Genomic DNA, 25,404 nt, shown 5'->3' with positions numbered 1-25,404 from the left:
ATATTAGAAACATACAAATTTTGCTGAAAGTATTTCTGTGAAACAATACAAAACACTCATTTACCTTGACCAGATAGTTTTTTCCTGCCACAATCTGATGCCTGAAGGTTTTAGGAATGCAAACATCAAAATGGACTCCAGCCTGCTTCCCTGCCTGAATAAACAAATACACATTTTAGGCCCTGTCCGCACGGAGACGCGTTTAGCTGTATACGTACAAATTTTTTTATCGGATCGGCGTTTCGTCCAGACGGATCCGGCGTTTTGGGACATATTGATCTAAATTATTATTTTAAAAAGATTTCGTTTATTGGTCTCTAGGGAGGTACGTCTATCAGTCAGATATCATAAAACTCAAGTGAAATGTTTTGTGATTTGAAGTGAAAAGGAAAACATTTTTTTTTTAAATAACACATTTTACAGCATCAAAATAGATAATTTTACTTGGCTGTGTTTTAACAAAAACACATTTACTACAAGAGTGATTTTCTGTCTCTTACCTCAGTGCAGATGTTCTCCACATCTGCATTGACAGGCTCCTCTGTGCTCCATCCTCCCAAAATTTGCTTTGCATCAGTCATTGTGCTGGTGATCAAATCTGGATAATAAACTGTATTATCAGGCAGTTTGTCTCACAGATTGATTCTGATCCACTATTTATGCTGCCAAAATCGCATGACGTCACATTGTAATTCCATGTGTTCACATCAAAGGGAGTGAATGAATAGGCGGAGTTTCTCTTTGGGGTGTTGTGTAATATTCAGTTCCTGTGAAACAGAAAAGAAGATACTCTGAAGAACATTGGGAACCATTTAAACTAATATTGGTGCTGATTGACTTCCATTGTATGTACAAACAACATAACTGACGCATTTTTCAAAATATGTTCCAGAGAAGAATGAGTCACACAACTTTGAAACAACATGAGTGCGACAGAATTGTTATTTTTGAACGAACTATCCCTTTAAAATTGACCCACAAAAGGATAATGTTTTTTTTTAATTTAGTTAACAAAATACAGAGCAATGTTTAACAGTTTAGAGAATCTGAGATAACATGTTTTCTATTTGAATATTTTGTAAAATGTAATTTATTCCTGTGATAATAGCTGAAAGTTCACCATCATTACTCCAGTCTTCAAAGAATTGATGAATAAATTTTTTTTTTTTTTTAAATAATCAGTATCTTCTACAGAGTACAAATTTTTAGAGTAAGAAAAGAAAAACATTAAAAAATGTGTTTTTGTGTACAGATACAGTATGTGTGCGGATCATCTGATCATGTCTTCTCGCTTAAATGTCATTATCAAATACAAATGTGGTTTGCATGATCTCTGTCAACATGAGCGCTTTACTCTTCAAAATAAAGCTTCTTTATTGGCATCGATGGTTCATGAAGAAACTTGAACATCCATGAACCTTTCTATTAACAAAAAGTTATTTATAGTGGATTTTTTTAAAAGATTTTTTTTAAATGTTTTTCACTCTAAAAGAAGGTTCTTTTAAAAACTGTTCACTAAACAAAAATAGTTCTTCTATCCGGCATCGCTGTAAAAAAAAACATTTTGGAAGCTTTATTTTTAAGAGTACAAGATGTTATAATTTGAGAAATGTTTCAGATGCTTCAGAAATAATTCTAATATGCGTAAAAGTGCGTATCTATACCACGAATTTAATTTCTCCATATATACGCCAAAAATGGTTTTTGCGTGCATATGCTACGCACTGTAAACCCCTTGGGTAGGATTAGGGTGTGAGTGCGTCTTACACGCCATAAAGTGCGTATCATATACACGCAAAAACTATTTTTAGCGTATAAATGACACGAGAAATTAAATTCGTGGTATAGATGAAATTGTTTACACACACATGACTATGTTGTTGTTGCCGTAGAATAAATAATCAATGTACAAATGAAACAAACTGGCACATTATTATCAGTGTGAATCATTGACGGTGACGAACGCAGCATTCATATAAATAATAATGTTAGGACTGTTTCAAAAAAATCATTTTATGACTGTATCATTTATCTCTTAATTCCTTTCATAACTTTTTTAATTTCCCTTGCTTTTATTTTGTGTTTATTTTCTATGCAAAGCTCTTTGAATTGCCATAGTGTGATTATTTTAATTCCTTTCTATGTAAAGAATTTTGAATTGCCACAGTGTATGAAATGTGCTATATAAATAAACTTGCCTTGCCTAATGGTGCGTTCACACCGGACGCGAATAGCGCGTCAGGCGCGAGTGATTTCAATGTATGTTAACGGTACTGATCCACTTGTCCGTGCGACACTTCAGTCGCGCCGCACTCCACTTTATTCCTATGGGTGACGTCACGCGACTTTAACGCGCCCGCAAAGCATCCCGGGAAGGCGGCGCTTCATTGTGAAAAATGCTGCGCGTCAAAAAGCTGGCCGATGCCCATCTTTATGCAAATGAATCCGTCAAACGCGACGCGTCTATCCAATAGAAGTAGTCTCTCGAGGGGCCTTTGTTCTAGACTGGCTGCTGGGTCAAAACCACGCCCATAGCGGTAAACTTGAGGAACGCCCATCAACTAACAAATGTGGAGAGGCGTGCGACACCACGCTTCAGTCGTGTCGCAAAAGTGGATCAGTACTGTTAAGTCAATGCAAAGACGCGTTACGCGCGTAAAAAATTCCTGCGGCGCGAATGAGGCGTAGAGCGCGGCAGACGCGAATACGCCTCGTTCGCGCGAATGGCGCGAATTGAGCGTATGGCGCGTTAAGCACGTTACGCGCGAATGATTTACGGTACTGATCCACTTTTGCGACACGACTGAAGCGTGGTGTCGCACGCCTCTCCACATTTGTAAGTTGATGGGCGTTCCTCAACTTTACAGCTATGGGCGTGGTTTTGACCCAGCGGCCAGTCTAGAACAAAGGCCCCTCGAGAGACTACTTCTATTGGATAGACGCGTCGCGTTTGACGGATTCATTTGCATAAAGATGGGCATCGGCCAGCTTTTTGACGCGCAGCATTTTTCACAATGAAGCACCGCCTTCCCGGGATGCTTTGCGGGCGCGTTAAAGTCGCGTGACGTCACCCATAGGAATAAAGTGGAGTGCGTCTTTGCATTGACTTAACATTGAAATCACTCGCGCCTGACGCGCTATTCGCGTCCGGTGTGAACGCACCATAAGCGTGCATTTCTGAGCGTTATTCCCTGTTCTGTTTCTCCGTTTCCCTGGACTCTCGACCTTTGCCTGTATCCTGGACTGTTTGCGAACCTGTGCTGCCTGTCTCGACCTACGCCTGTTTACACCATGAGTTATTGGATTGCCCTTGTTTATTTGTGTACCTGGTTTATTTCTGTTTATGTTCAAGTTATAATAAATTTCTGCACATGGATCCGACCGCCTCTGTCCGTACGTTACAACCAAAGTGAATGAATACATCTTATATATATATATATATATATATATATATATAGGTTTTCTTGTTTTTCCAGAAAAACAAAGCAAAAACGTTTTGACATATATTTCACAACATATGCATTTTGTGTGGGCTGCGCTTCAGTGAAGTTTCATCAGAAACATTTTGAAATCCATCATCCGTGACACTGTAGGCCTACATGTCAACCATGATGTCAACTGGCAAATGCAACTCCAAAGAAAAATATAAAACTGAAGATACTGAAAACAGCCGCATGACGTCTCATAAACAGCTTTCAGTTCACATAATCACAGGCTTTACAGGTAAAAAAAAATGCAATTTGGGACTTTATGTTTAGGAACATTTTGTCCCAATCTTCAAGCAGATCCTTAAAAAAGTAAAAAAAAGATGAAAGAAAAATATCAATAATTTCCTAACAATACTTAGAGTAAACCTCTAAAAAACATTGCTCAAAATATTTATTTTTTAAATAATATTTTTAAGTTCAACACATTTCACCACAGCAAACACTGCCTGAGACATAGTAAAGGGGGAACAATAAATAATACAAAAATCAAGTATGACAACACAATATAAATAGATGTATATATAAAAAAAAATGAAAAATACAATTGAACCAACAAAAAATGACAGGAAAAAAAAAAAAAAATTTATACCATTATCACTAATCCAAGCTATCAATTGTTTTTTTTTTTTTTACGAATAGTTAACAAGTAAAAAAGTCTTTTTTTACAAAAGGCTTTTTAATTTACATGTGACTTTAAATTACAATATGTGACTCAATTCAACAGCTTTATTATGTGACGGTCTCATAAACAACCGGTGTAATCTCCTGCATTTGAAGAAGAGATGAGAATAAACTGAATTAATAAGGTGTGATATGTAAGCTGTGTAAGATCTTTAGCTGAATCACTCTTGTCCTTTTGCACAGAGCAAGTCAGGATCTGAGGGGAAAAAGTTTTGCTTCTATATGGGTTGTATTTAAACATTACAGGCTCAAACATGTAAGTTATACATGAACAGAACAATTTACATATGAAATGTATGAACATTTAAATCACTTTATGCACAATGTTCAATTTATCCTGCCATTCGCACCAAAACTCCTGGGCCCGGTTCCCCAAAACGTTCTTATCGCTAAGTAGCCTAGTTCTTAACCTATTCCTTAACCTCTCTCTTAACCTGATGGCACGATTCCCGACACGTTCGTACGCTAAGTATATCTTCTGTAAGTCACACTTTCGTAAGGTTGGTCTGGACCATTCGTAAGCTCTCTCTTAGCGTTGTTTGAGCTCAAGACGCTAGTCGCCGCCACTGTGCAGCAGTCTTTAGAAATCAGCGCAGCGCAGTACAAGTCAAACTATGGTATGTTGACAATGTTGTGGCTCAACAATGATTTTATGTTATGGACATTTTAAGACTAATAATAAAATATGTTTGCAATGGATACAGGCCTATTTATGAAGTTGACTTTATTTGGTATCAGAACTAATATGGTGGTAATTAGCCTAGGCTATTTCGCAATGTCACTAAAGCATTTAAATTGGCAATCACTTTTGATAATTAAAATCTGGCAAACAATTTAGCTCTAAATGGCTAAGATCTATAAATGGGTAAGCATGGTGGCGTCCAGTAAGCGATCAACTATGGCAGCGATCCAACATGTCCTTGTATTGAATCAAAGACGGCGCCGGCCGCGGAGCCGTTTAGTCCACGGATGTCAATTTTTTTATTCGGCAAAACTTAAGCCCTTTTGACATTTTGCCTGACGTGGCTATATTAAAAAAAAATTCGCCTCCCAAGACAACTCATTATGCAGCTGCTGGACCTTCTCAGACCTGCGCTTACCACCATATTCTGTATCTAACTCTCTCTCTCTGTTCATGTAGACCAATGGCAATCAATAGGCCTACCGCATTAAACAACTGTAGTAAGTAACTGCAGCTGCTTGCCAATCAATTCTGATTGTAAAGTACCTTACCATTAATATAAAAGTGTATTACATAATTTTTGGAAGTCGTTAAACCCATGTCAAGCGGCACAAGTGGCACAACGGGATAAGGAGGGTGGATGATTAGCGAGGGATACCCGGTTCGTCTACCCGTCACAACATATCGTGTGAACATATACTGACAATTTGATAATTTAATTAATAGTCTATATTTTACTGATAACTTAAACTATGTTAAAATAAATGTTACTGGAATAATTTGAGGAATGTTTCATTTGCATAGAACGTGTTGTCTTTCTTAACGCCGTATTGCTCCTTCGCGTGAATTGGAAAATCGATTCCTGAGCAATCGATGCCAACTAATTCAGCACCTTCACTTGGGACAGCGCCTTTGTAACGTCGAACGTAAGAGGCAGCGTCTTAAGAAGCTTCCTAAGGGACACTTCGGGGAACACACATAAACAACTTTGGTATAATATATATTTTCGAGTCTTCTTAGCGCGCTAAGATTGAGCGTTATCGGGGAACCGGGCCCAGATTAGTAGTAGATTTTACTGAGACCTGTTCTGAGGCTGATTGGTGTATTCATCTGCATACTGCTGTAAGGATTGATTTTCCTGCTTAAATAAAATAACAAAGACATTTGTTTTATTGTTTTCCACCCCCTCTTTCTTCCACAAGGAACATTTGGAATTCCTAAAGACACAGGGGTGCTGACTGCTGATAAGACTCAAGGCCAAACTGGGTGTACTTCGGGGGTCTATGAAATTGTCCCACCTTTTTTACGTTGGGGGAAGTTGTATTTATCTGATTGGTCAGTTTAAATGTCTCACATTTGGGTTATAGTCACATGGTCAGAGAAAGGATAAAAGGGGACTCTTTCTATGCTCTGTCTTTTTCTATGCTCTGCTCTCTTCTGACTCTCTGGGTCCCTTTCTTGGGTCTCTCTCTCTCTCTCTCGCTAGGGATTGTGGGTAGTGGGAAGAATTAGAGTTCGGGAGCACATGAGAGTTTGTTTACTTTAATCTTGTTTTTTCGTTTTCTTTTTTATAAGATTTCGTTAAAGAGTTTAGTTTATTTAACAAACTTATTTTTGAACGCCGACTGAGGTCGGCAAACCTAGATAAATGGGGTCAAGCGGAGATTTCTCACGCTTGACTCTTAGACACGGTTTGAAATGCACACCTGATGATTCAATATCTGTGGAAGATGTGGTGGTTGCAGTCAGCGAACAGGTTGGTGGGTTAAATATCAAGTCAGCTTCAAGGATGAACAAATTGTTGTTGTTTTTCTTGCCGATGTTCAGATGGTTGATGGTTTGGTTGAACGCGGAATTACGATTAACGATATGTTTGTGCCAGTACTGCCGTTATCGAGTCCATCTAAGAAAATCGTACTGTTGGAGCTACATTAGTTTGCTTTCAGTAGTGGTAATTTTGTTAATTAATTTGTTTATTATTATTATTTTGTTCACATTAGTAATATATATTTTGGTAATGTTCTTTTGTTTGTTTGTTTAGTTAATTGTTTTTATTTATATGTTTAGTCTTTATTTTTGGTTAGTTTAATAATTGCAATGTTGATTTAGACACCTGAGGGCAGTATTGGGCACAGGTGAGGGTAAATATAGGTAGGAAGTAGGAGGTGGCCTGTAGCACCTGGGTGATGGGCACATGGTTTTTTACCAGCGCGAGAGATGCTGTATTGCTTGCTCAGTTGGATCAAATAAACCACCCACAAACCCTGAATCCAGCCTTGAATTTGATTTATTTCTTGCCTGCGTACATCACCTGCCCAGAGTGCTAGAAGTTGTCGTTTGAAGGTTTGATTTAAGTTTAATTTCCTTTTGTTTGTTGACAAACGGCCACTACAACAAGTAAAAAACCCGCTCATTGATTAAAGAAAGAAGAAGAACTTTCCTTGGAATTAGCTTCGGATATTATTGGGATACCCGATGGAAAATCAGTATGGATTGTTTTATTTACCATTTATGGATTATCTGCTGGCATGAGACAGAGGCCTTGCCCGAGCTAAGAAATCTCCAGTTGGTATGTACTGCAAGAAATGCCGTATAGGAAAACGGTTTCATGAAGAGGTACGTGATCTTGAACTGCTTTAATTGGCTGTGCGCTTGTTGAATTATCAACCCACTGGGTGGCCTATACATTCATAAAAGGGTAAAGCCAGTGCTGTGTGTGCTTGTGTGGATGAAGAGGATTTGTTGTATAAAACAAAGTTGTTTCGATAAAGATCGCCATCTTTGCTAACCTTGTTGCCCGATTGTGAACATTCACTGATATTGTCAACAATTAGGCTACAAGTTTGCAACAAAATGACTGATGTGGAGAGGCCGGAATCAAAGCGGTCAATCAAATTGACTTCTAAAGGAATGTGCTTTTACATACAAACTTGTCAAGAAAAACGCACTGCAAAAACTAACCAGGCTAAGAAGCTTATGGATAAAATCCGTGCCTTAATGGAATTAACTGAAAATGCCGACGTGGTGAACACTCAGCTCGCTTTGTTCATTAAGTGTTATGAAGAAGCACTCGATATACATGAAACATTTATGGAATTGCCTCTACCAGATGATGAAATACTCACCACTAAAACTAAAACCTTTGAGGAGAAGATGAAATCATGTCATGCATTTGTTGAAGATGTGAAGGAGTGGCTGTCTAAAGCTGGTTATCCATACTCGCAGCCAAAAGAACCTATCGACGCAGGATGTGTTGACGATGGAATACAACCTGAAGACAGTATTTCTAACGTCTCAAGTGTAGGAGCAAGTTCTGTAAAATCACGCACCACCGGCATATCAAAGATTTCTGCAACATCCACGGCGCGCATTAATGCGGAGGCCGAGAGAGCAGCTCTTCTTAAACGCTCCGAAGCTTTAAAAAGGAAACATCATATAGAAGCGCAGGAGGAAAGGCTTCGTAGAGAAAAAGAGCAATTAGCGCTTGAAACAGATTTGGCAGCTACAACTGCAAGGCTTCAAGTTTTTGAAATTAATTCATCACAGTGCGGTTCAAGACGATCTGATGGAATGAACTCTTATTTGGAGAGGAGCAAAGCTCAAAGATCCATCGGTTTAGATCCTCTTGTCAAAGCTTTTGTCCCACATGAAAATGATGTTCTTGCTGTACCTGATCCTGCAACAGTTGTTAGGCCAAGACAAGGATTTGCTGAGCAAATGTATGGAAGGCCGTTTGGGCCAGAAGCTCCGTATCAAGAAGTACAGACTGCAAATGGACGTCAAATGGGACATATGTTAAACTCTCAAACTCAAAGCGGTAACAACAAAAATGACATGGTGGGCATTATGCAAAAACAAAACGAAATCACTGCACTGTTGGTTCAGCAAAATATATCCTCTGTTCTTCCTCCAAGAAATCTGCAAGTTTTTGATGGAGACCCTCTTCAATATAAATCCTTCATTAGAGCCTTTGAAAATGTAGTGGAGAAGAAAACGAATAATCCCAGCGACTGTTTGAGCTTCCTTGAACAATACACTAGGGGGCAGCCAAAGGATCTTGTGCATAGTTGTCAGCATATGCCTCCAGATCAAGGCTATCACAGAGCCAAGAGTCTTCTTGCTCAGCACTTTGGAGATGAACATAAAATTGCATCTGCCTACATGGAAAAAATATTTAACTGGACACCCGTTAAAGGTGAAGATGTAAAAGGATTACAATCATTCTCTCTGTTTCTCAGAGGATGTTCAAACCTAACAGAACAAGTAATGTATATGAGGGAACTGGACTTACCAGCTAACATGTGGAGTATCATTTTAAAACTTCCTTACAAACTAAGAGAAAACTGGAGGAATATTGCATGTGATCTGCAAGAAAGAAGTGGACAGAGGGCTACATTCATTGATCTTGTAAATTTTATTGAGAGACAAGTGAAAATTGTTACAGATCCAGTTTTTGGAAACATTCAAGATCCTCAACATCCTAATGTCAAGGCCTCCTGTAGCAGTCAGCTACGACAAAGAAGGAAGGAAAGCAGCTACGTTACGAATGTCACTCCTGTGAGGGAAGAAGCTATGGCACGGCCTGCAGAACATGGCACACCCTCCACTCATTGCTGTCTTTTCTGCCTGCAGAGAAACCACACACTAGGTCAGTGCTCACAGTTTAAGGCCAAGGCACACCGGGACAAGATCAACTTCATTAAGGACAAGGGTATTTGTTTTGGTTGCCTGAAGGTAGGCCACACGAGCAAGGACTGCAGGAGTCGATTGGATTGCCATGTATGTCATCAGAAACACCCCGGGGTCCTTCATATAGAAAGACAGGATAAAGGCACATCTGTAAGACAAGCCAAACTACCTGTGAGCCTTTCAAGTGATTCAATCGTAACCTTTCAGACGTGTGGCCATATTGGGGCCGGTGTGGAAGATGATTCTACCTTCTCTATTGTTGCAGTAAAGGTTAGAAGCAAACTGACTAATAAGATCATGCAGACATATGCTTTTCTGGATCCTGGCAGTTCCGGCACATTCTGTACAGAAACCATGGCGAAAAGGTTAAATTTGCGAGGTAAGAAGACAAGCATTTTGTTGAGAACAATGGGCCAACGAAAGGTTGTGAATGCTCATGTTTTGTCAGGTCTTGAAGTGTCTGGCATGGGTGTTGAAGATTTCATAGAGCTTCCTGATGTTTTGACTCAAAGAACTATACCTGTGTCTACACTTAATATTCCACGACAAGCAGATATTGATCCATGGCCGTATTTGAAGGATGTAACACTCTATGACATTCATGCAAATGTAGATCTGCTTATTGGAACTGACGCCCCTAAGGTTTTGGAGCCGTGGGAAGTAATAAATAGCCTAGATGAGGGCCCATACGCTGTCAGAACCAGGGTTGGCTGGGTCATTAATGGTCCTCTTCATGGTGGAAGCTGTAGAGGTAAGAGTGGTTATTCTGCTGTAACAGCAAATCGCATCTCTGTTGAACATCTGCAAGAAATGCTTGTTAAGCAGTATCACCATGACTTTAATGAGAAATCATCAGAAGAGCAGATTGAAATGTCCAGAGAAGATATTAAGTTCATGGATATTGTCAGTAGCACAGCAAAGCTAATTGGAGGTCATTACTGTATTGATTTGCCATTCAGAAAGGAAAATGTAACCCTGCCGGATAATCGTTATATAGCAGAACAGCGCTTATGTAGCCTGAAAAGAAAGTTTGACAGGAACAGTGTTTTTAAGGAGGAATATATCACGTTCCTAAATGCAATAATATCACAGCGACATGCTGAGCCAGTTCCTCTTGACCAGCTGACACAGAACAATGGGAAAGTGTGGTATATACCTCACCACGGTGTGTATCATCCTCAGAAGGGCAAGCTAAGAGTTGTTTTTGACTGTGCAGCCTCATACAAAGGAACATCGCTCAATAGTCAGCTTTTGCAAGGCCCCGATTTCACCAACAGCCTCATTGGAGTTTTAGTCCGATTTAGGCAGGAGCCTATTGCAATAGTGGCTGATATCCAATCTATGTTTCACCAGGTTCATGTCTCAAATAAGCACGTTAACTTTCTCCGCTTCCTCTGGTGGCCAGGTGGTGACACTGCACAGGCTTCGCAGGAATATCGCATGAAGGTACATCTATTTGGAGCTGCATCATCGCCAAGCTGTGCCAATTATGCCTTAAGGAGAACTGCAGATGACAACGCAGAACACTTCCCTCCAGAGGTTGTGAGTACAGTGAAAAACAATTTTTATGTTGATGATTGCCTCCGTTCAATGGCCTCAGAAGAGGAAGCTAGGAAAATGATCGAGGATTTAACTGCACTTTGTCAGAAAGGAGGATTCACTCTGTCAAAGTGGGTCAGCAATAGTCGTGCAGTGTTGCGCTCTGTCAGCGAAGTCCACAGAGCAAAAGACATGATGGAGCTAGATTTGGATACAGATCAACTTCCTGTTGAACGTACATTAGGACTACAAAGGTACGTTGAGACTGACCAATTTGGATTTAAGGCCTCAGCACACGAGCAACCACGGACGAGAAGAGGAATTCTTTCGGTGGTCAGCTCCCTTTATGACCCATTGGGCTTCCTTGCTCCATTCAGCATGATGGCTAAGTTGTTACTGCAGGAACTCTGTAAAAGAAACCTAGGATGGGATGAAGATATTCCCCATGTTCTCGCTAAGCAATGGGCTGGTTGGTTGGAAGATCTCCGCAAGGTGGCAAAGTTTAAGATCGATCGTTGCATTAAGCCTAACGACTTTGGCAACCCTGTCACTATACAGCTTCACCACTTCTCTGATGCCAGTGAGGTTGGGTATGGAGCTGTCTCTTACTTAAGACTGGAAAGGGATAATAAAGTGCATGTTGCATTTATGATGGGGAAGGCCAGAGTTGCTCCGCTGAAGCAGATGACAATTCCTCGCCTGGAGCTAACAGCTGCAGTCCTCGCTGTAAGAGTAGACCGCATGCTACGGAAGGAGTTGCAACTTAGGCTGGAGAAGTCAGTTTTCTGGACCGACAGCACAACAGTCCTTAAATATATATCAAATGAAAACCGGCGATTCTATACCTTTGTGGCCAACAGAATTGCAGTCATCAGGGAGGCAACTGATATTGATCAGTGGAGGTATGTGGGGACAAAGGAAAACCCAGCAGATGAAGCGTCAAGAGGAATGAGGGCAGAAGATCTCCTGAATGGAAGGAGATGGATAATGGGACCTGATTTCCTTTATAAGTCCAAGGATGGGTGGCCTAAATTAGATGTAGACCTTCAGGTGATTCCTGGCGCTGACCCTGAGATCAAAAGGGTCTTGACAGTGAATGCTGTTGTTAAAGACACAGACAATGCTATGGGCCACCTGATTCATTACTTTTCATCTTGGAAGAGATTGCAGGTAGCTGTAGCTTGGCTTCTTAAGATCAAAGATACTCTTGTGTTATTGGGACATAGGAGAAAGGAGCTTTATGCCTCTGCTGACCTCAGTATGGACACTACAGACTGTCATCAACAGGTGGAAAGCCAAATGCAGAGCTTTAAGGCTACGCTCAAAGGACAGAGTCTGACGCCTCAAGATGTGACCAGGGCAGAGCTGTCAATCATCCGGTATGTACAACATCAACGGTTTAAGGATGAAATTACCTCGCTGCAGAGTGGTGTGAAATCCATATCCAAGGACAGTCCACTGTATAGATTGGACCCAGTGATGGATGGTGAGATTCTCAGAGTGGGTGGTCGGTTAAGCAAAGCCTCACTGCCAGTGGAATCCAAGCGTCCTGCTATTCTGTCAAAAGACCTGCATGTATCAACATTAATTCTGCGCCATATTCATCAGCAGATAGGTCATACTGGAAGAAATTATATGTTGTCCAGTTTAATGCGGAAGTATTGGATTATAAATGCAAACTCTGCTGCAAGAAAGGTTATATCAGATTGTGTTGTTTGCAGACGCAACAGAGGAAGACTCCTTGAACAAAAAATGGCGGACTTACCAGCTGAAAGAGTGTTGCCTGATGAAGCCCCTTTCACTCATGTTGGCATTGATTATTTTGGGCCCATTGAAGTTAAAAGAAGCAGAAGTCTTCTCAAAAGATACGGAGTGCTCTTCACCTGTATGACCAGTCGTGCTGTACACTTGGAAGTAGCATACACGTTGGATACAGACTCCTGTATAAATTCTGTGAGAAGGTTCATCTGCAGACGAGGCCCAGTTTCAACTCTCAGGTCTGACAACGGAACTAACTTTGTTGGAGCCAGCCGTGAACTCAAGGAGAGTCTGACTGCTCTGAATCATGGTAAAATTCAAGGAGCCTTTCTTCAGGATGGTATAGAATGGAGATTTAACACCCCATCAGCTTCCCATCAAGGCGGCGTTTGGGAGCGCTTGATTCGCTCAGTGAAGAGTGTTCTTACCTCAGTCCTTAAACAGCAGACCCTGGATGATGAAGCGCTCCAAACAGTTTTTTGCGAAGTTGAAGCAATATTGAATGATAGGCCTATTACAAGGGCCTCAGATGATTCAAATGACCTGGAAGCTTTGACGCCGAATCACATTCTGTTGTTGAAAGGTAAACCAATTATGCCACCAGGATTGTTTGACAGAAATGATCTGTATGTCAGAAAAAGATGGAAGCAGATACAGTACATGGCGGAACTCTTCTGGAAGAGATGGATTCTTGAGTACCTGCCATTGATGCAACAGAGACAAAAATGGACAGCACTAAGAAGAAACCTTACACCTGGAGATGTTGTTCTTGTGGCAGATGCTACAGCTTCAAGAGGCTCTTGGATGATGGGGAAAGTTTTGGATGTCAGATCAGATGTGAATGGGCTTGTGCGCTCTGTCCGCCTCCAAACGAAGACCAGCATCTTAGAGAGGCCTGTGACGAAGCTGTGCCTGCTGCTGGAGGCGGCAGTATGAACACATGAAGTTACTCTCTCTCTTTCTCCTTGTCTGCCTCTATTATTCTCTTTCTTTCTCTTTTCCTTGCAGGTGCGGCAAGACGTCTGCGCCTTATATATTTAAAATACATAGTGCGTAGCTCCGTTTTTGAGAGTTCAGTAATTGTGATAATGCACAATTAGGGGCCGGAGTGTTGGAGCTACATTAGTTTGCTTTCAGTAGTGGTAATTTTGTTAATTAATTTGTTTATTATTATTATTTTGTTCACATTAGTAATATATATTTTGGTAATGTTCTTTTGTTTGTTTGTTTAGTTAATTGTTTTTATTTATATGTTTAGTCTTTATTTTTGGTTAGTTTAATAATTGCAATGTTTGATTTAGACACCTGAGGGCAGTATTGGGCACAGGTGAGGGTAAATATAGGTAGGAAGTAGGAGGTGGCCTGTAGCACCTGGGTGATGGGCACATGGTTTTTTACCAGCGCGAGAGATGCTGTATTGCTTGCTCAGTTGGATCAAATAAACCACCCACAAACCCTGAATCCAGCCTTGAATTTGATTTATTTCTTGCCTGCGTACATCACCTGCCCAGAGTGCTAGAAGTTGTCGTTTGAAGGTTTGATTTAAGTTTAATTTTCTTTTGTTTGTTGACAAACGGCCACTACACGTACTATCGAACGTTCCTCCGTTCATAAAGAACGAAACTATCCAAGGCGTTCTTGAAATATATGGCAGATTAACAGCACCTATAAAAATGATTCCGTTGGGTCTGACAAATCCGAATATCAAGCACGTTATGTCTTTTAGACGCTTTACGTACATGATATTGAATGAGCAACAAGATCCGCTCAATTTAGCAGTAAAACTCAAAAACGAAGGCAAAGATTATAGGCTACAATCTTTATTAGCTCAGATCACATCCGGTGTTTTGCGTGCGGAGGACACGGGCATGTTAGGCAAACATGTCCAAATAAACAAACAGATAAGTCATCTAATCCGCAAATAATTGAGCAACACGTTGGACAAGATAATGTTCTTGTTCCTGCTGTTGAAACAGCACCTAAAGAAAACACTGATGTAGGCTTAATAAGAGACGTAGAAAATCATGATACGGGTGAGGAGATTGTAAATCTAGCAAGTGTAGAAAAATCCACTCTGATTATAAATGAAGAGGACAAACAATTAGAAAAAGAGCAAACAGTTATAGAAGATGATAAAACAGAAGGTGAAAGAGAGGAAGCTGAGGAAGAAAGCTATACCCAGATGTCCAATGTGAGTTCTGGATATGCTATTTCTGAAAATGATTCAGATCAGGATCTTGAGAGTACAGATAGTCTTTCTGATGTAAATGATGCTGAAAGATCGGAGTCGCTTGGCTCTAGATTGTACACAGTAAAGCAAATCAATGACTTTCTAGATAGTACTAAGGGAGTTCGCAAACCACAAATAGAGACGTTTTTCCCTGATTTGAGGCGATTTTTGGTGACATGTAAAATGGCAATGAACAAAGCAACCTTTGAGGAACTAAGTAGACAGAAGCGTTATCGCCTTAAGAAAATAATAACAAAGGTAAAAAACACGGTAAAACATAATGTAAAGAAGGTTTGAATATTCTTTTCTTTTTTTTTAAATGGAGAGAAGAGAATTTATAGCCTGTGTTTGGACGCTTTTTGTCTCTTTATTAATAGTCAGCATCATGGCATCCTTAAACTTTGGATCTTTGAATGTTAATGGGTGTCGTGGTGCTGAAAAAAGGTGTGCTTTGTTTGATTTTTTTTAATTGGAAAAAATCTGGTATAGTTTTTCTGCAAGAAACACACACAGATTTGAATAATCAGGTGCAATGGCTAAGTGAGTGGAAAGGTAAAACTTTCGTTAGCCATGGTTCAAATGTTAGTGCCGGTGTAGCAGTTCTTATTTCTTCAGATGTACAAGTACAAGATAGCAGAGCTGAAGAAGTTATACCTGGCAGAATGCAAATTATAGAATTTAAGTTATATGAGTTATTTTTTTCTCTTATTAACATTTATGATCCTAATGACGGTGTAGAAAGAGTTTCTTTTTTCAAAAAATTAAAAAATGTTATTTCAAAAATTCCAAATAATAGAATAATAATTTTAGCTGGTGATTTTAATTGTACTCTTGATTATACTATGGATCGGAATCATGTTGAACCTAATCTCAATTCGTCTGAAACTCTCAAAACTGTTATTCGTTTTCACAATCTTGTAGACGTTTGGAGAGAAGCCTTCCCTAGAGATAGAATATACATGGTTGAAAATTAATTCTGACACAGTCTCTGGTGCAAGACTTGATAGATTTTACGTTCAAAAGAATAATAGAGGAAGGTTTTTTAATAGTAAAATTTTGCCAACATCATTTTCTGATCATCATTATATTGCGGTAACTATGACCATAAAACAGAGCACTTCCCACCATCATATTGGGCGTTTTAACAATAGATTATTGCAAGATAAGTCTTTTGTACAATATTTTACTTTGTTTTGGAGAGAGTGGAGAGAGAGAAAGTTACAGTATAAAAATTTAGGCCAGTGGTGGGATACTGGAAAAGTACAGATCCAGCTTTTTTGTCAGCAATATACAAGGAGCCGTATGATGGAACTGAAAGAAAAGGTCCTGTTCTTGGAAGAGCAAATTCTCCAGTTAAGCAGTTCCATCAGTGATGGTGAAGAGACAGAAACTGCAAAAATGCTTAAAGAGTACAATTTGATTTTAAAGAATTTGTATGAAGAAAGAAGTCGCTGTGCGTCGATACGGGGAGAATATCTTCAGCTAAACAGCATGGATTCTTCAACAACTTTCTTTTTTTCATTGGAGAGGAATATTAGAGAAAAGAAAAATATAAATTATCTTAAATTGCCAAATGGAAAAGAAATAATGGAAAAGAAAGAAATAATTTCACAAACTTTACTTTTTTATGAAGATTTATATACAACACAACCTTGTGACCTTGAAGCAACAAATCAGCTTTTAGATGGACTTCCACATCTTACAAAAGAAGATAAAGCTGAATTAGACAAAGCCTTGTCATTTCACGAGCTAACTGAGGCTGTTCAGCAGCAATCCTCAGGGAAATCTCCAGGGTTAGATGGTTTGACTTCTGATTTCTACAAAGCCTTCTGGTCCCTCATCGGACAGGATCTGTATGCTGTATTTTGTGAAAGTTTTGAATCAAAAATCTTACCCCTGAGTTGCAGAAGAGCTGTAATCACTCTTTTACCCAAGAAAGGAGATCTTGGCCTATTAAAGAACTGGTGACCAGTTTCTCTTTTGGGAACTGATTATAAAATATTATCTAAAGCTCTGACAAATCGTCTCAAGGAATTTTTAGCATCCATTATTCACGAAGATCAGTCCTATTGTGTACCAAAGCTGTCTATATTTGACAATCTTTTTCTTGTGCGGGACATGTTGTATTTAACCGAACTGCATAAGTTTGATCTTGGTCTTGTTTGTTTGGACCAGGAGAAGGCCTTCGATAAAGTTGATCATGAATATCTGTTCAAAATACTTGAAGGCTTTGGCTTTGGAAAGCAGTTTACTTCATGGATTAGACTTCTGTATGAAGATGTTTATAGCATGTTGAAAATTAATGGAATACTGACAAGACCTTTTTCTGTACATAGAGGAGTGAGACAAGGTTGTAGTTTATCTGGCCTCTTGTACACAATTTCCATTGAACCAATGTTGAGGATGTTGAGGGAGAAGCTGCAAGGATTGACGGTTCCATCATCTTGCCTCTCGAATACTCTATCAGTTAAACTAACAGCTTATGCCGACGACATCACAGTGGTCATTAGATCTGAAGACGATGTTAAACATCTAATCTCATGTCTCAACACCTATGAGAGTGCTTCTTCGGCACGTGTCAATTGGGAAAAAACAGACACTTTATTATTAGGTCATTGGTTGAATCAGAATCTACCGCAACTTCCACATCAGTGCCTTTGGAATAAAGAAGGTGTAAAGATACTTGGACTGTTCTTTGGGACTGAACAGTTTATGGAAAATAATTGGGAAGGACTTCTAGAAAAAGTGACAGGCAAGCTCCAGAGATGGAAATGGATTCAAGCCCAGCTTTCTTACAGAGGCAGAGTGTTAGTAGTGAACAATCTAGCCGCCTCAATGCTGTGGCATCGTCTAACAGTGTTGGACCCTCCCAAAGAGCTTTTATTGCAACTTCAAAAAGCCTTTGTTGACTTTTTTTGGGGAGGCCATTATTGGCTCCCTCCAGGAGTTCTGTGTCTTCCAGTTATTGAGGGCGGTCAAGGACTAATTCATCTATCCTCTAGGGTGAAAGCCATGAGGTTACAGACTGCCCAAAAACTGCTTTATTCTTCTGACTCTATACCATGGATCAGTTTTGGTCTTGCCATTCTACGAGAGAAAAACAACATCGGTTTTGATAAACAAATATTTCTGAGCTCAGTAAATGTTGTAAAGGACATGTTTAAGATCAAGTTTTATGGATCTGTGTTTGAAGTTTGGAGTTATTTTAAGTTGGAGCGAAAAGGACATTTCGGCTTTAATGAACCACTTTTCACAATCCCTGGTTTTCCCATACTTTTATGCCTAACATTGATTTTTCCAGCTTTGGTTTAGCTGGTGTAACTAAAGTTGGAGATTTGATTGATTTGACTGATAGAGAGTGGGTTTCAGTACAACATTTAACTACAAAGATTGGAGGTAGATCAGAGAGAATTGTTGGGAATATATTGAAGAATCTGAAAACATCTTTTCCTACGTCTTTGTGGGAATATATAACCAATTTTATGTCTGGTAATAATTATTCAGAAGTTCTTTTTCCTGAAGTGTATATAACACCACAGGTAGACCAACATGAGAATGATAATGACGATAATGTGAACTTGTTGCTCTCTTTTAAAGGTTTACAAAGCCTTCCTTTTTCTGTTGTGAACAAGCAAAATTTATATAATGTTTGTGTAAAGTCTTTCTTTGCTGGACAATTAAGAGAGAGGAGAGATACAAAATGGAGATCTCATCTCTCATTGACAGAGAATAAATCACCTTCATGGCGGTTACTGTATAAAAACCCCCTACAAAAAATGTCTGGTGATTTACAGTGGCGGATTTTACATTGTGCATTACCAATAAAAGTTTTTTTGTTTAAATGTGAATATTCAGATTCTTCTTTCTGTACTTTGTGTAATGAACTTGACACAGTTTTTCATGTTTTCTGTGAATGTTGTAAATTATCTCCACTTTTTAATATTTTGGATAGAATTTTGAGCAGTTTAGGGATAATTTTTTCAAATACAGTGTTTATTTTTGGTTGTAAGTATTCTCGCGATAAGTGGGAAATCTGTACTTTTTCTAATTTTTTGGTTGGTCAAGCAAAATTAGCCATTTGGAAAGCGTATAGAATTGAAATGGAAGGACAAAAAGTTAATATGGTTAATTTATTCAAGGCCTTGGTTGAATCCAGGATAAGATTAGAATATGAATTTAATAAAATGAATTGTAATCTCCTAATGTTTGAGAAGAAATGGTGTGTAAACAAAAGTTTAATTTTTATAGAAGGTGAAGATCTTTTTTTTAAATGGTAATGTTTTGATAAAAAATTATGTTTTTTAGATGTTAAAAAAGTTTTTTAATGATGGAATAAATTGCTTTAAAAAGTCAAAAAGTATCTCTCTCTCTCTCTCTCTCTCTCTCTCTCTCTCTCTCTCTCTCTCTCTCTCTCTCTCTCTCTCTCTCTCTCTCTCTCTCACACACACTATTTTTAGTGTAACCATTACCATATTTTGTCATTAAACCTTTTCAATAATGTGCTAACTAGTTTTGATTTGGTATTGACTTTGAAGTGCTACTTATTGCAATACAATATTGTCACTCTATATAGCAACGCTCTCCCATATATTAAGCTATTGTAACTGCGCTTATTTCCGTCGTTGGTATAAGTGGCAGTGGGTGGAATAGACAAGAAATATACAGTTTTCTTCCATCTTGCTGACAACGTTTCTTTAGTCATTCGGCAGTCTTGCAGCCTTAACCCCTGCAGGATACCCACCCTTACAGTGGTGAAATAAAAACTGATATAAAATAAACTGTATTTTCTTTTGAAATATCTTTAGATGACAGATTTACGCTTTTGGGGAAATAATGTTTCTGTTGCTCAAACAGTAGAGCAAAGGCAAAGTCATGCAATTCCCAGGGAATTCATGATCTGATCAAATGTGTAGCTTGAATATTAATAATGCGTTAGTATTGTAATATTATTTTTTATTTTTTTTTATTTGTATTTTTTATTTTTAGGAATGACGCATACAGAGACACAAAAGACACTTTGAGAGAATAATTAAAGATGTGTCAGGCCACTTGCATTGATTGAAGACTGCTGGCCACTTCATTTAAAACGTCACTGTTGGTCGTAATACTCTGCATGTACAAACGACATTATGGGCTCGTTTTTCAGAGGAAGACAGTCTAAAAAATTCAAAAACACAATAATTTAGAAAGTATTTAATTTGGACATAATCTTCCTTGAATGTACAGTAACTGACTTTCATATTCAATCCATGAAGAGCAGCTGAATGGAGTCAGATATATTAAAATGAAAAAAAGAAAAGAAAATTCAGAAAGTTACACTTTTATGTATTTCGTAGAAAAAATGCACCCAACAACGTGTGGCAATTTAGATTACAGAAATACACCTTATGATAAATAGTGTAGAGTTCCTGTTGCTCAAACAGTAAAGGCAAAGTCATGGGTTCAATTCCCAGGAAATTCATGGACTGGAATTTATAAAATGTATAGGCTTCCCTGAATATTAATAATGCAAGTCACTGAGCAAAAGTGTTTATCAAATGCATAAATGTAAATGGTCATTCAAAGGCACTGATTCATACTTACCTGACAAATAGATACATAAACCAACTGTGAACATAAACTGGCCAACTGGAACAACTGGTTATGGTGAAATAAAATAAACTGTAATTTATTTTGAAATATCTTTAGATGACAGATATACGCTTTTGGGGTAATAATGTTTCTGTTGCTCAAACAAAAAAGGCAAAGTCATTGCAATTCCCAGGGAATTCATGATCTGATCAAATGTGTACCTTGAATATTAATAATGCATTAGTATTGTAATATTATTGTTTTTTGTTTGTTTGTTTGTTTTTGTTTTTTTAAGGAATGACGCGTACAGAGACACAAAAGACACTTTGAGAGAATAATTAAAGATGTGTCAAGCCACTTGCATTAATTCGACAGTATCAAATTCCTAATTTATCTTTGTAAACAATCAAGAACTTTTGTTGGCCAGAAACTGATACAACAACATAAAACAGTCTGAAGTGATTAAAAACTCACAAACAACAAGTGGAGATACTGAGACCAGCAGGTAAGTGATGAAGTTCCACACACACACATTTTGTTATATATATATATATATATAATACTGTTTGAGACTATAAGACTGCTAGAGGCCACTTCATTTAAAACGTCACTGTTGGTCGTAATTCTCTGCATGTACAAACGACATATGGGCTTGTTTTTCAGAGGAAGACAGTCTCAAAAATTCAAAAACACAATAATTTAGAAAGTATTTAATTTGGACATAATCTTCCTTGAATGTACAGTAACTGACTTTCATATTCAATCCATGAAAAGCAGCTGAATGGAGTCAGATATATTAAAATGAATGATAATAGAAGCAAAACTTTTTCCCCTCAGATCCTGACTTGCTCTGTGCAAAAGGACAAGAGTGATTCAGCTAAAGATCTTACACAGCTTACATATCACACCTTATTAATTCAGTTTATTCTCATCTCTTCTTCAAATGCAGGAGATTACACCGGTTGTTTATGAGACCGTCACATAATAAAGCTGTTGAATTGAGTCACATATTGTAATTTAAAGTCACATGTAAATTAAAAAGCAACGACTTTTTTACTTTTTAACTATTAGTAAAAAAAAAATTATATCTTGGATTAGTGATAAGTCACCCACTCTAAAAGGTTGGCATACAATTTTTTTTGTATTTTTTTTCCTGTAATTATTTTCCATTTATATTGTGTTGTCATATTTGATTTTTGTATTATTTATTGTTCCCCCTTTACTATGTCTCAGGCAGTGTTTGCTGTGGTGAAATGTGTTGAACTTAAAAATATTATTTAAAAAATAAATATTTTGAGCAATGTTTTTTAGAGGTTTACTCTAAGTATTGTTAGGAAATTATTAATATTTTTCTTTAATCTTTTTTTTTACTTTTTTAAGGATCTGCTTGAAGATTGGGACAAAATGTTCCTAAAAACATAAAGTCCGAAATTGCATTTTTTTTTTTTACCTGTAATCCTGTGATTATGTGAACTGAAAGCTGTTTATGAGACGTCATGCGGCTGTCTTCAGTATTTTCAGTTTTATATATTTTTTTGGAGTTGCATTTGCCGGTTGACATGTACAGTGTCACGGATGATGGATTTCAAACTGTATCTGATGAAACTTCACTGAAGCGCAGCACACACAAAATGCATATGTTGAGAGATATAATAAAGAAAAACATTATGCTTTTGTGGGTCAATTTTAAAGGTATAGTTCAACATACAACATGAGTGCGAATTGTAAATAACAATTCGCACTCATGTTGTTTCAAAGTTGTGTTACTCGGGGCACCAATGTTCGTTCAACTGGTTCCCAATGTTTTTCAGAATATCTTCTTTTCTGTTCCACAGAAGAATGAACAGTTTTTCTGAATATTACACAACACCCCAAAGAGAAACTCCGCCTATTCATTCAGTCTCTTTTATGTGATTACATGGAATTACAATGACGACTGACGTCATGCGATTTTGGCAGCATAAATAGTGGATCAGAATCAATCTGTGAGACAAACTGCCTGATAATACAGTTTATTATCCAGATTTGATCACCAGCACAATGACTGATGCAAAGCAAATTTTGGGAGGATGGAGCACAGAGGAGCCTGTCAATGGAGAGGTGGAGAACATCTGCATTGAGGTAAGAGACAGAAAATCACTCATATAGAAAATGTGTTTTTGTTAAAACAGATTAGTAAAGTTATCTATTCTGATGCTGTAAAATGTGTTAGCGAAAATATTTTTTATTTTTTATTGTACTTGTACTTAAAGTCACAAAACAGTTTTCTGATATCTGACTGATAGACGTACCTCACTAGAGACCAATAAACAAAATATTTTTTAAATAATAATAATATAATAATAATATAGATGAATATAAAAGGTGCATTTGTTTATTCAGGCAGGGAAGCAGGCTGGAGTCCGTTTTGATGTTTGCATTCCTAAAACCTATAGGGTTCAGACAATGTGTGGTGGAACAAACTATCTGGTCAAGGTAAATTAGTATTTTTTTGGTTTTTATGGATTTTGAGCTTGATGTTTTCATCACTTAAATACTTCTGGCACAATTTGTATTTTTCCCATACCAACAAGCAAACTGTGACAGTGTGTCCTAAACGGGTGTGATGTGTCCAGTAATTTTTCAGTCCTCTCTGAAAAGGTTAAGTGAATCAAGTCACTGTATAAAGTTCCTCTGCATTTGTATAAGAGAAAACTTCTCAACTGTGTAGCGTTTCTGGACACTCACATCTAGTCTGCAATGGTCACTGTAGCAGAACTCATAGAAATTTGTTTGCTGTCATGGAGAATGAATGTGTTTAGGTTGATATCAATGTGAACAGAGTTTTACATGGAAGAGATCACTTAAAATTCAAGTGTGAAAATATCTCTCTCTCTCTCTCTCTCTCAGGTGAAGGTCGGAGTAGATAAGTACCTTCATGTGAAGATAAATCGAGCTTTATTCTGCGGCGATAAAGTGACTGAAAACAGTGACCCAGCTGTGACTGGAGTCCAGTACCCTAAAACCAAAAGTGACCCTCTGAAACCCGAACATTTCTAACCGCACGCAGAAAATAGTCTGATATAATAACAGACACACAATGAGCTGCCATACTGTATAGAGGAACTATTGAAAACTGTTTTATTCCTCAATAAACTCAATAACTCAAAAACTCAGTGCCTGTGTCAGTGTGTTTATATGAACAACACCCAATTCACTTCACTTTACTAAAATGGTTTTATGCTGAAACAATAAACATTAAAACATTAACATAAAAAACAGTAAAGAGTGAATTACATTAATTTCATAATTTTAAGACTAAGATCTAAATTAATGTAATTTTAAAACATTTCTTAACATACAGACTGTATTTTTACATTATTATATGAACTGAAATCTTGTTCATCTCAAACTCACTTCATTACAAACCTGTACAGTTTCTCTTCTTCACTCAGTGTTCATGAGAGGAGCATTTTGAAAATTAAATTAATAAAACCCATAAACACTTAAAATATTTCACATGATATTGTATTTTTTATTTCCACTAAAAGAGAAGCGTTTAGCTCTGATCTGCCCTAGGAAGTGCAAATGTATGTCCAGGTATAACCATAAAAATATGACATTTATTTTTATGAGAGAGAGAGAGAGAGAGAGAGAGAGAGAGAGAGAGAGAGAGAGAGAGCTGTGGTTAATTTGTGGTTATCATGGTTTAACTACAATATCCATGTTTTATTTTTTATTTGTAGTAAAACCATGGTACATTTTTGTAAGGGGAGAGAGACAGGGCCAGCGTGTGTGCATTACCACAACCTTTATCTGAGAAGTTCACTAAATTCCCACTGTCTGGGAGTCACCATAGTATACAACTCATAGCTACCAGCATGCATTGCGGCATGAAGCATGTCACCATTGTTGAGATCCATATGCTGATTCTTGATGTCCCTGTATAAAAAAAAAATAAAAAATCCTATAACGTATTTAAAAATCTAAATGTAGAGTGATCTGTGCCAAAAAAATGATATTGGTGAAAGTCGATTAATATCAAATAAGTTTTGATCAATCAAAAGACTTAGCATCTATTTTTCTTTACAATGTTTAAAACTTTATCATTTGATCGCCTTTGTTTATGGTTTTCTTTGCAGCAATTTAAATGCTTTGGCAAACACCATTACAAAAACCACAAACTGACATAAAAAGTCTGAGTCAAACTGTCCAACTACATGAAACACCGATCTCCATAATGGTGAACAAATATTTTCAATAAACCGTTAACATCTAAACTTCTGTTAATTTTCAAAAAGAACTAGACAAATGACAGAAATAAAGTCAGCCTGGTTAGTAATAAGAGATAGTTGTGTCTTTCAGTTAATTTCATCTTAGGCTGAAGTCAGTTGTAGTTCTTGTGTTTCTCTTTCCTTCAGTGATTCTGCTTGTTATCAGCTTATTATCAGCAATAAAAAATAAAGAGTTCTAAATTCATCTTTAACGTCTGTCTGTTATTCAGATATTTTTGTTTAAATGTTACTCATTTTCAACCCATTCTCACTCCAGAGCCGTCAACAACTGAAGCATGGTCAAGCGCCCGAGGTGTCACATGTCGGGCCAGTGCGAGCCAGGGCTTTAAACCGGCCGAAACGGGCCGTGCCGGGCTAATAGCCTCGGGCCAGTGCGAGCCAGGGCTTTAAACGGGCCGTGCCGGGCTAATAGCCCCGGGCCAGTGCGAGCCAGGGCTTTAAATGGGCCGTGCCGGGCTAATAGCCTCGGGCCAGTGCGGGCCAGGGCTTTAA

General features: G+C 38.0%; 1 protein-coding gene and 1 long non-coding RNA gene across 3 annotated transcripts in view; one reads left to right on the top strand and one right to left on the bottom strand.

Annotated features, from left to right (window-relative positions):
- LOC143732408 (uncharacterized) overlaps nt 1–25,404 on the bottom strand; it is a 68,202-nt gene that overhangs the window by 10,131 nt on the left and 32,667 nt on the right. The window contains exons 4-5 of the long non-coding RNA XR_013201109.1: nt 501–767; nt 65–154 (exon numbers count right to left, since the gene is read on the bottom strand). This is a non-coding gene — a long non-coding RNA (uncharacterized LOC143732408). The remainder of the gene's footprint in view (nt 1–64; nt 155–500; nt 768–25,404) is intronic.
- On the top strand, nt 19,573–23,773 carry LOC143732362 (cystatin-B-like). 2 transcript variants are annotated; one of them, XM_077223363.1, is made up of 4 exons: nt 19,573–21,143; nt 22,474–22,759; nt 23,021–23,113; nt 23,528–23,773. In XM_077223363.1, exons 2-4 carry the CDS (start codon nt 22,679–22,681, stop codon nt 23,675–23,677), a joined length of 324 nt encoding a protein of 107 aa, XP_077079478.1. In that variant the 5' UTR covers nt 19,573–21,143; nt 22,474–22,678; the 3' UTR covers nt 23,678–23,773. The 2 variants fall into 2 exon arrangements, with proteins under 2 accessions (XP_077079478.1, XP_077079488.1); XM_077223373.1 differs by lacking the exon at nt 19,573–21,143 and having other exon boundaries at nt 22,388–22,759.

Source organism: Siphateles boraxobius, unplaced genomic scaffold, assembly GCF_051911475.1.
Source record: "Siphateles boraxobius isolate OS27281-9 unplaced genomic scaffold, OSU_SipBor_1 120, whole genome shotgun sequence".
NCBI classification, from domain to species: Eukaryota; Metazoa; Chordata; class Actinopteri; order Cypriniformes; family Leuciscidae; genus Siphateles; species Siphateles boraxobius.
The sequence above is the reverse complement of the archived record's forward strand: the minus strand, read 5'-3'. Positions and strand labels throughout refer to the sequence as shown.

Excerpts from the sequence above, each read along its gene's own strand:
- LOC143732362 (XM_077223363.1), top strand. The coding sequence starts at position 22,679 with ATGACTGATGCAAAGCAAATTTTGGGAGGATGGAGCACAGAGGAGCCT. Across the intron at positions 22,760-23,020 it reads TGGAGAACATCTGCATTGAG|GCAGGGAAGCAGGCTGGAGT; the intron begins GTAAGAGACAGA and ends TTGTTTATTCAG. Across the intron at positions 23,114-23,527 it reads GAACAAACTATCTGGTCAAG|GTGAAGGTCGGAGTAGATAA; the intron begins GTAAATTAGTAT and ends TCTCTCTCTCAG.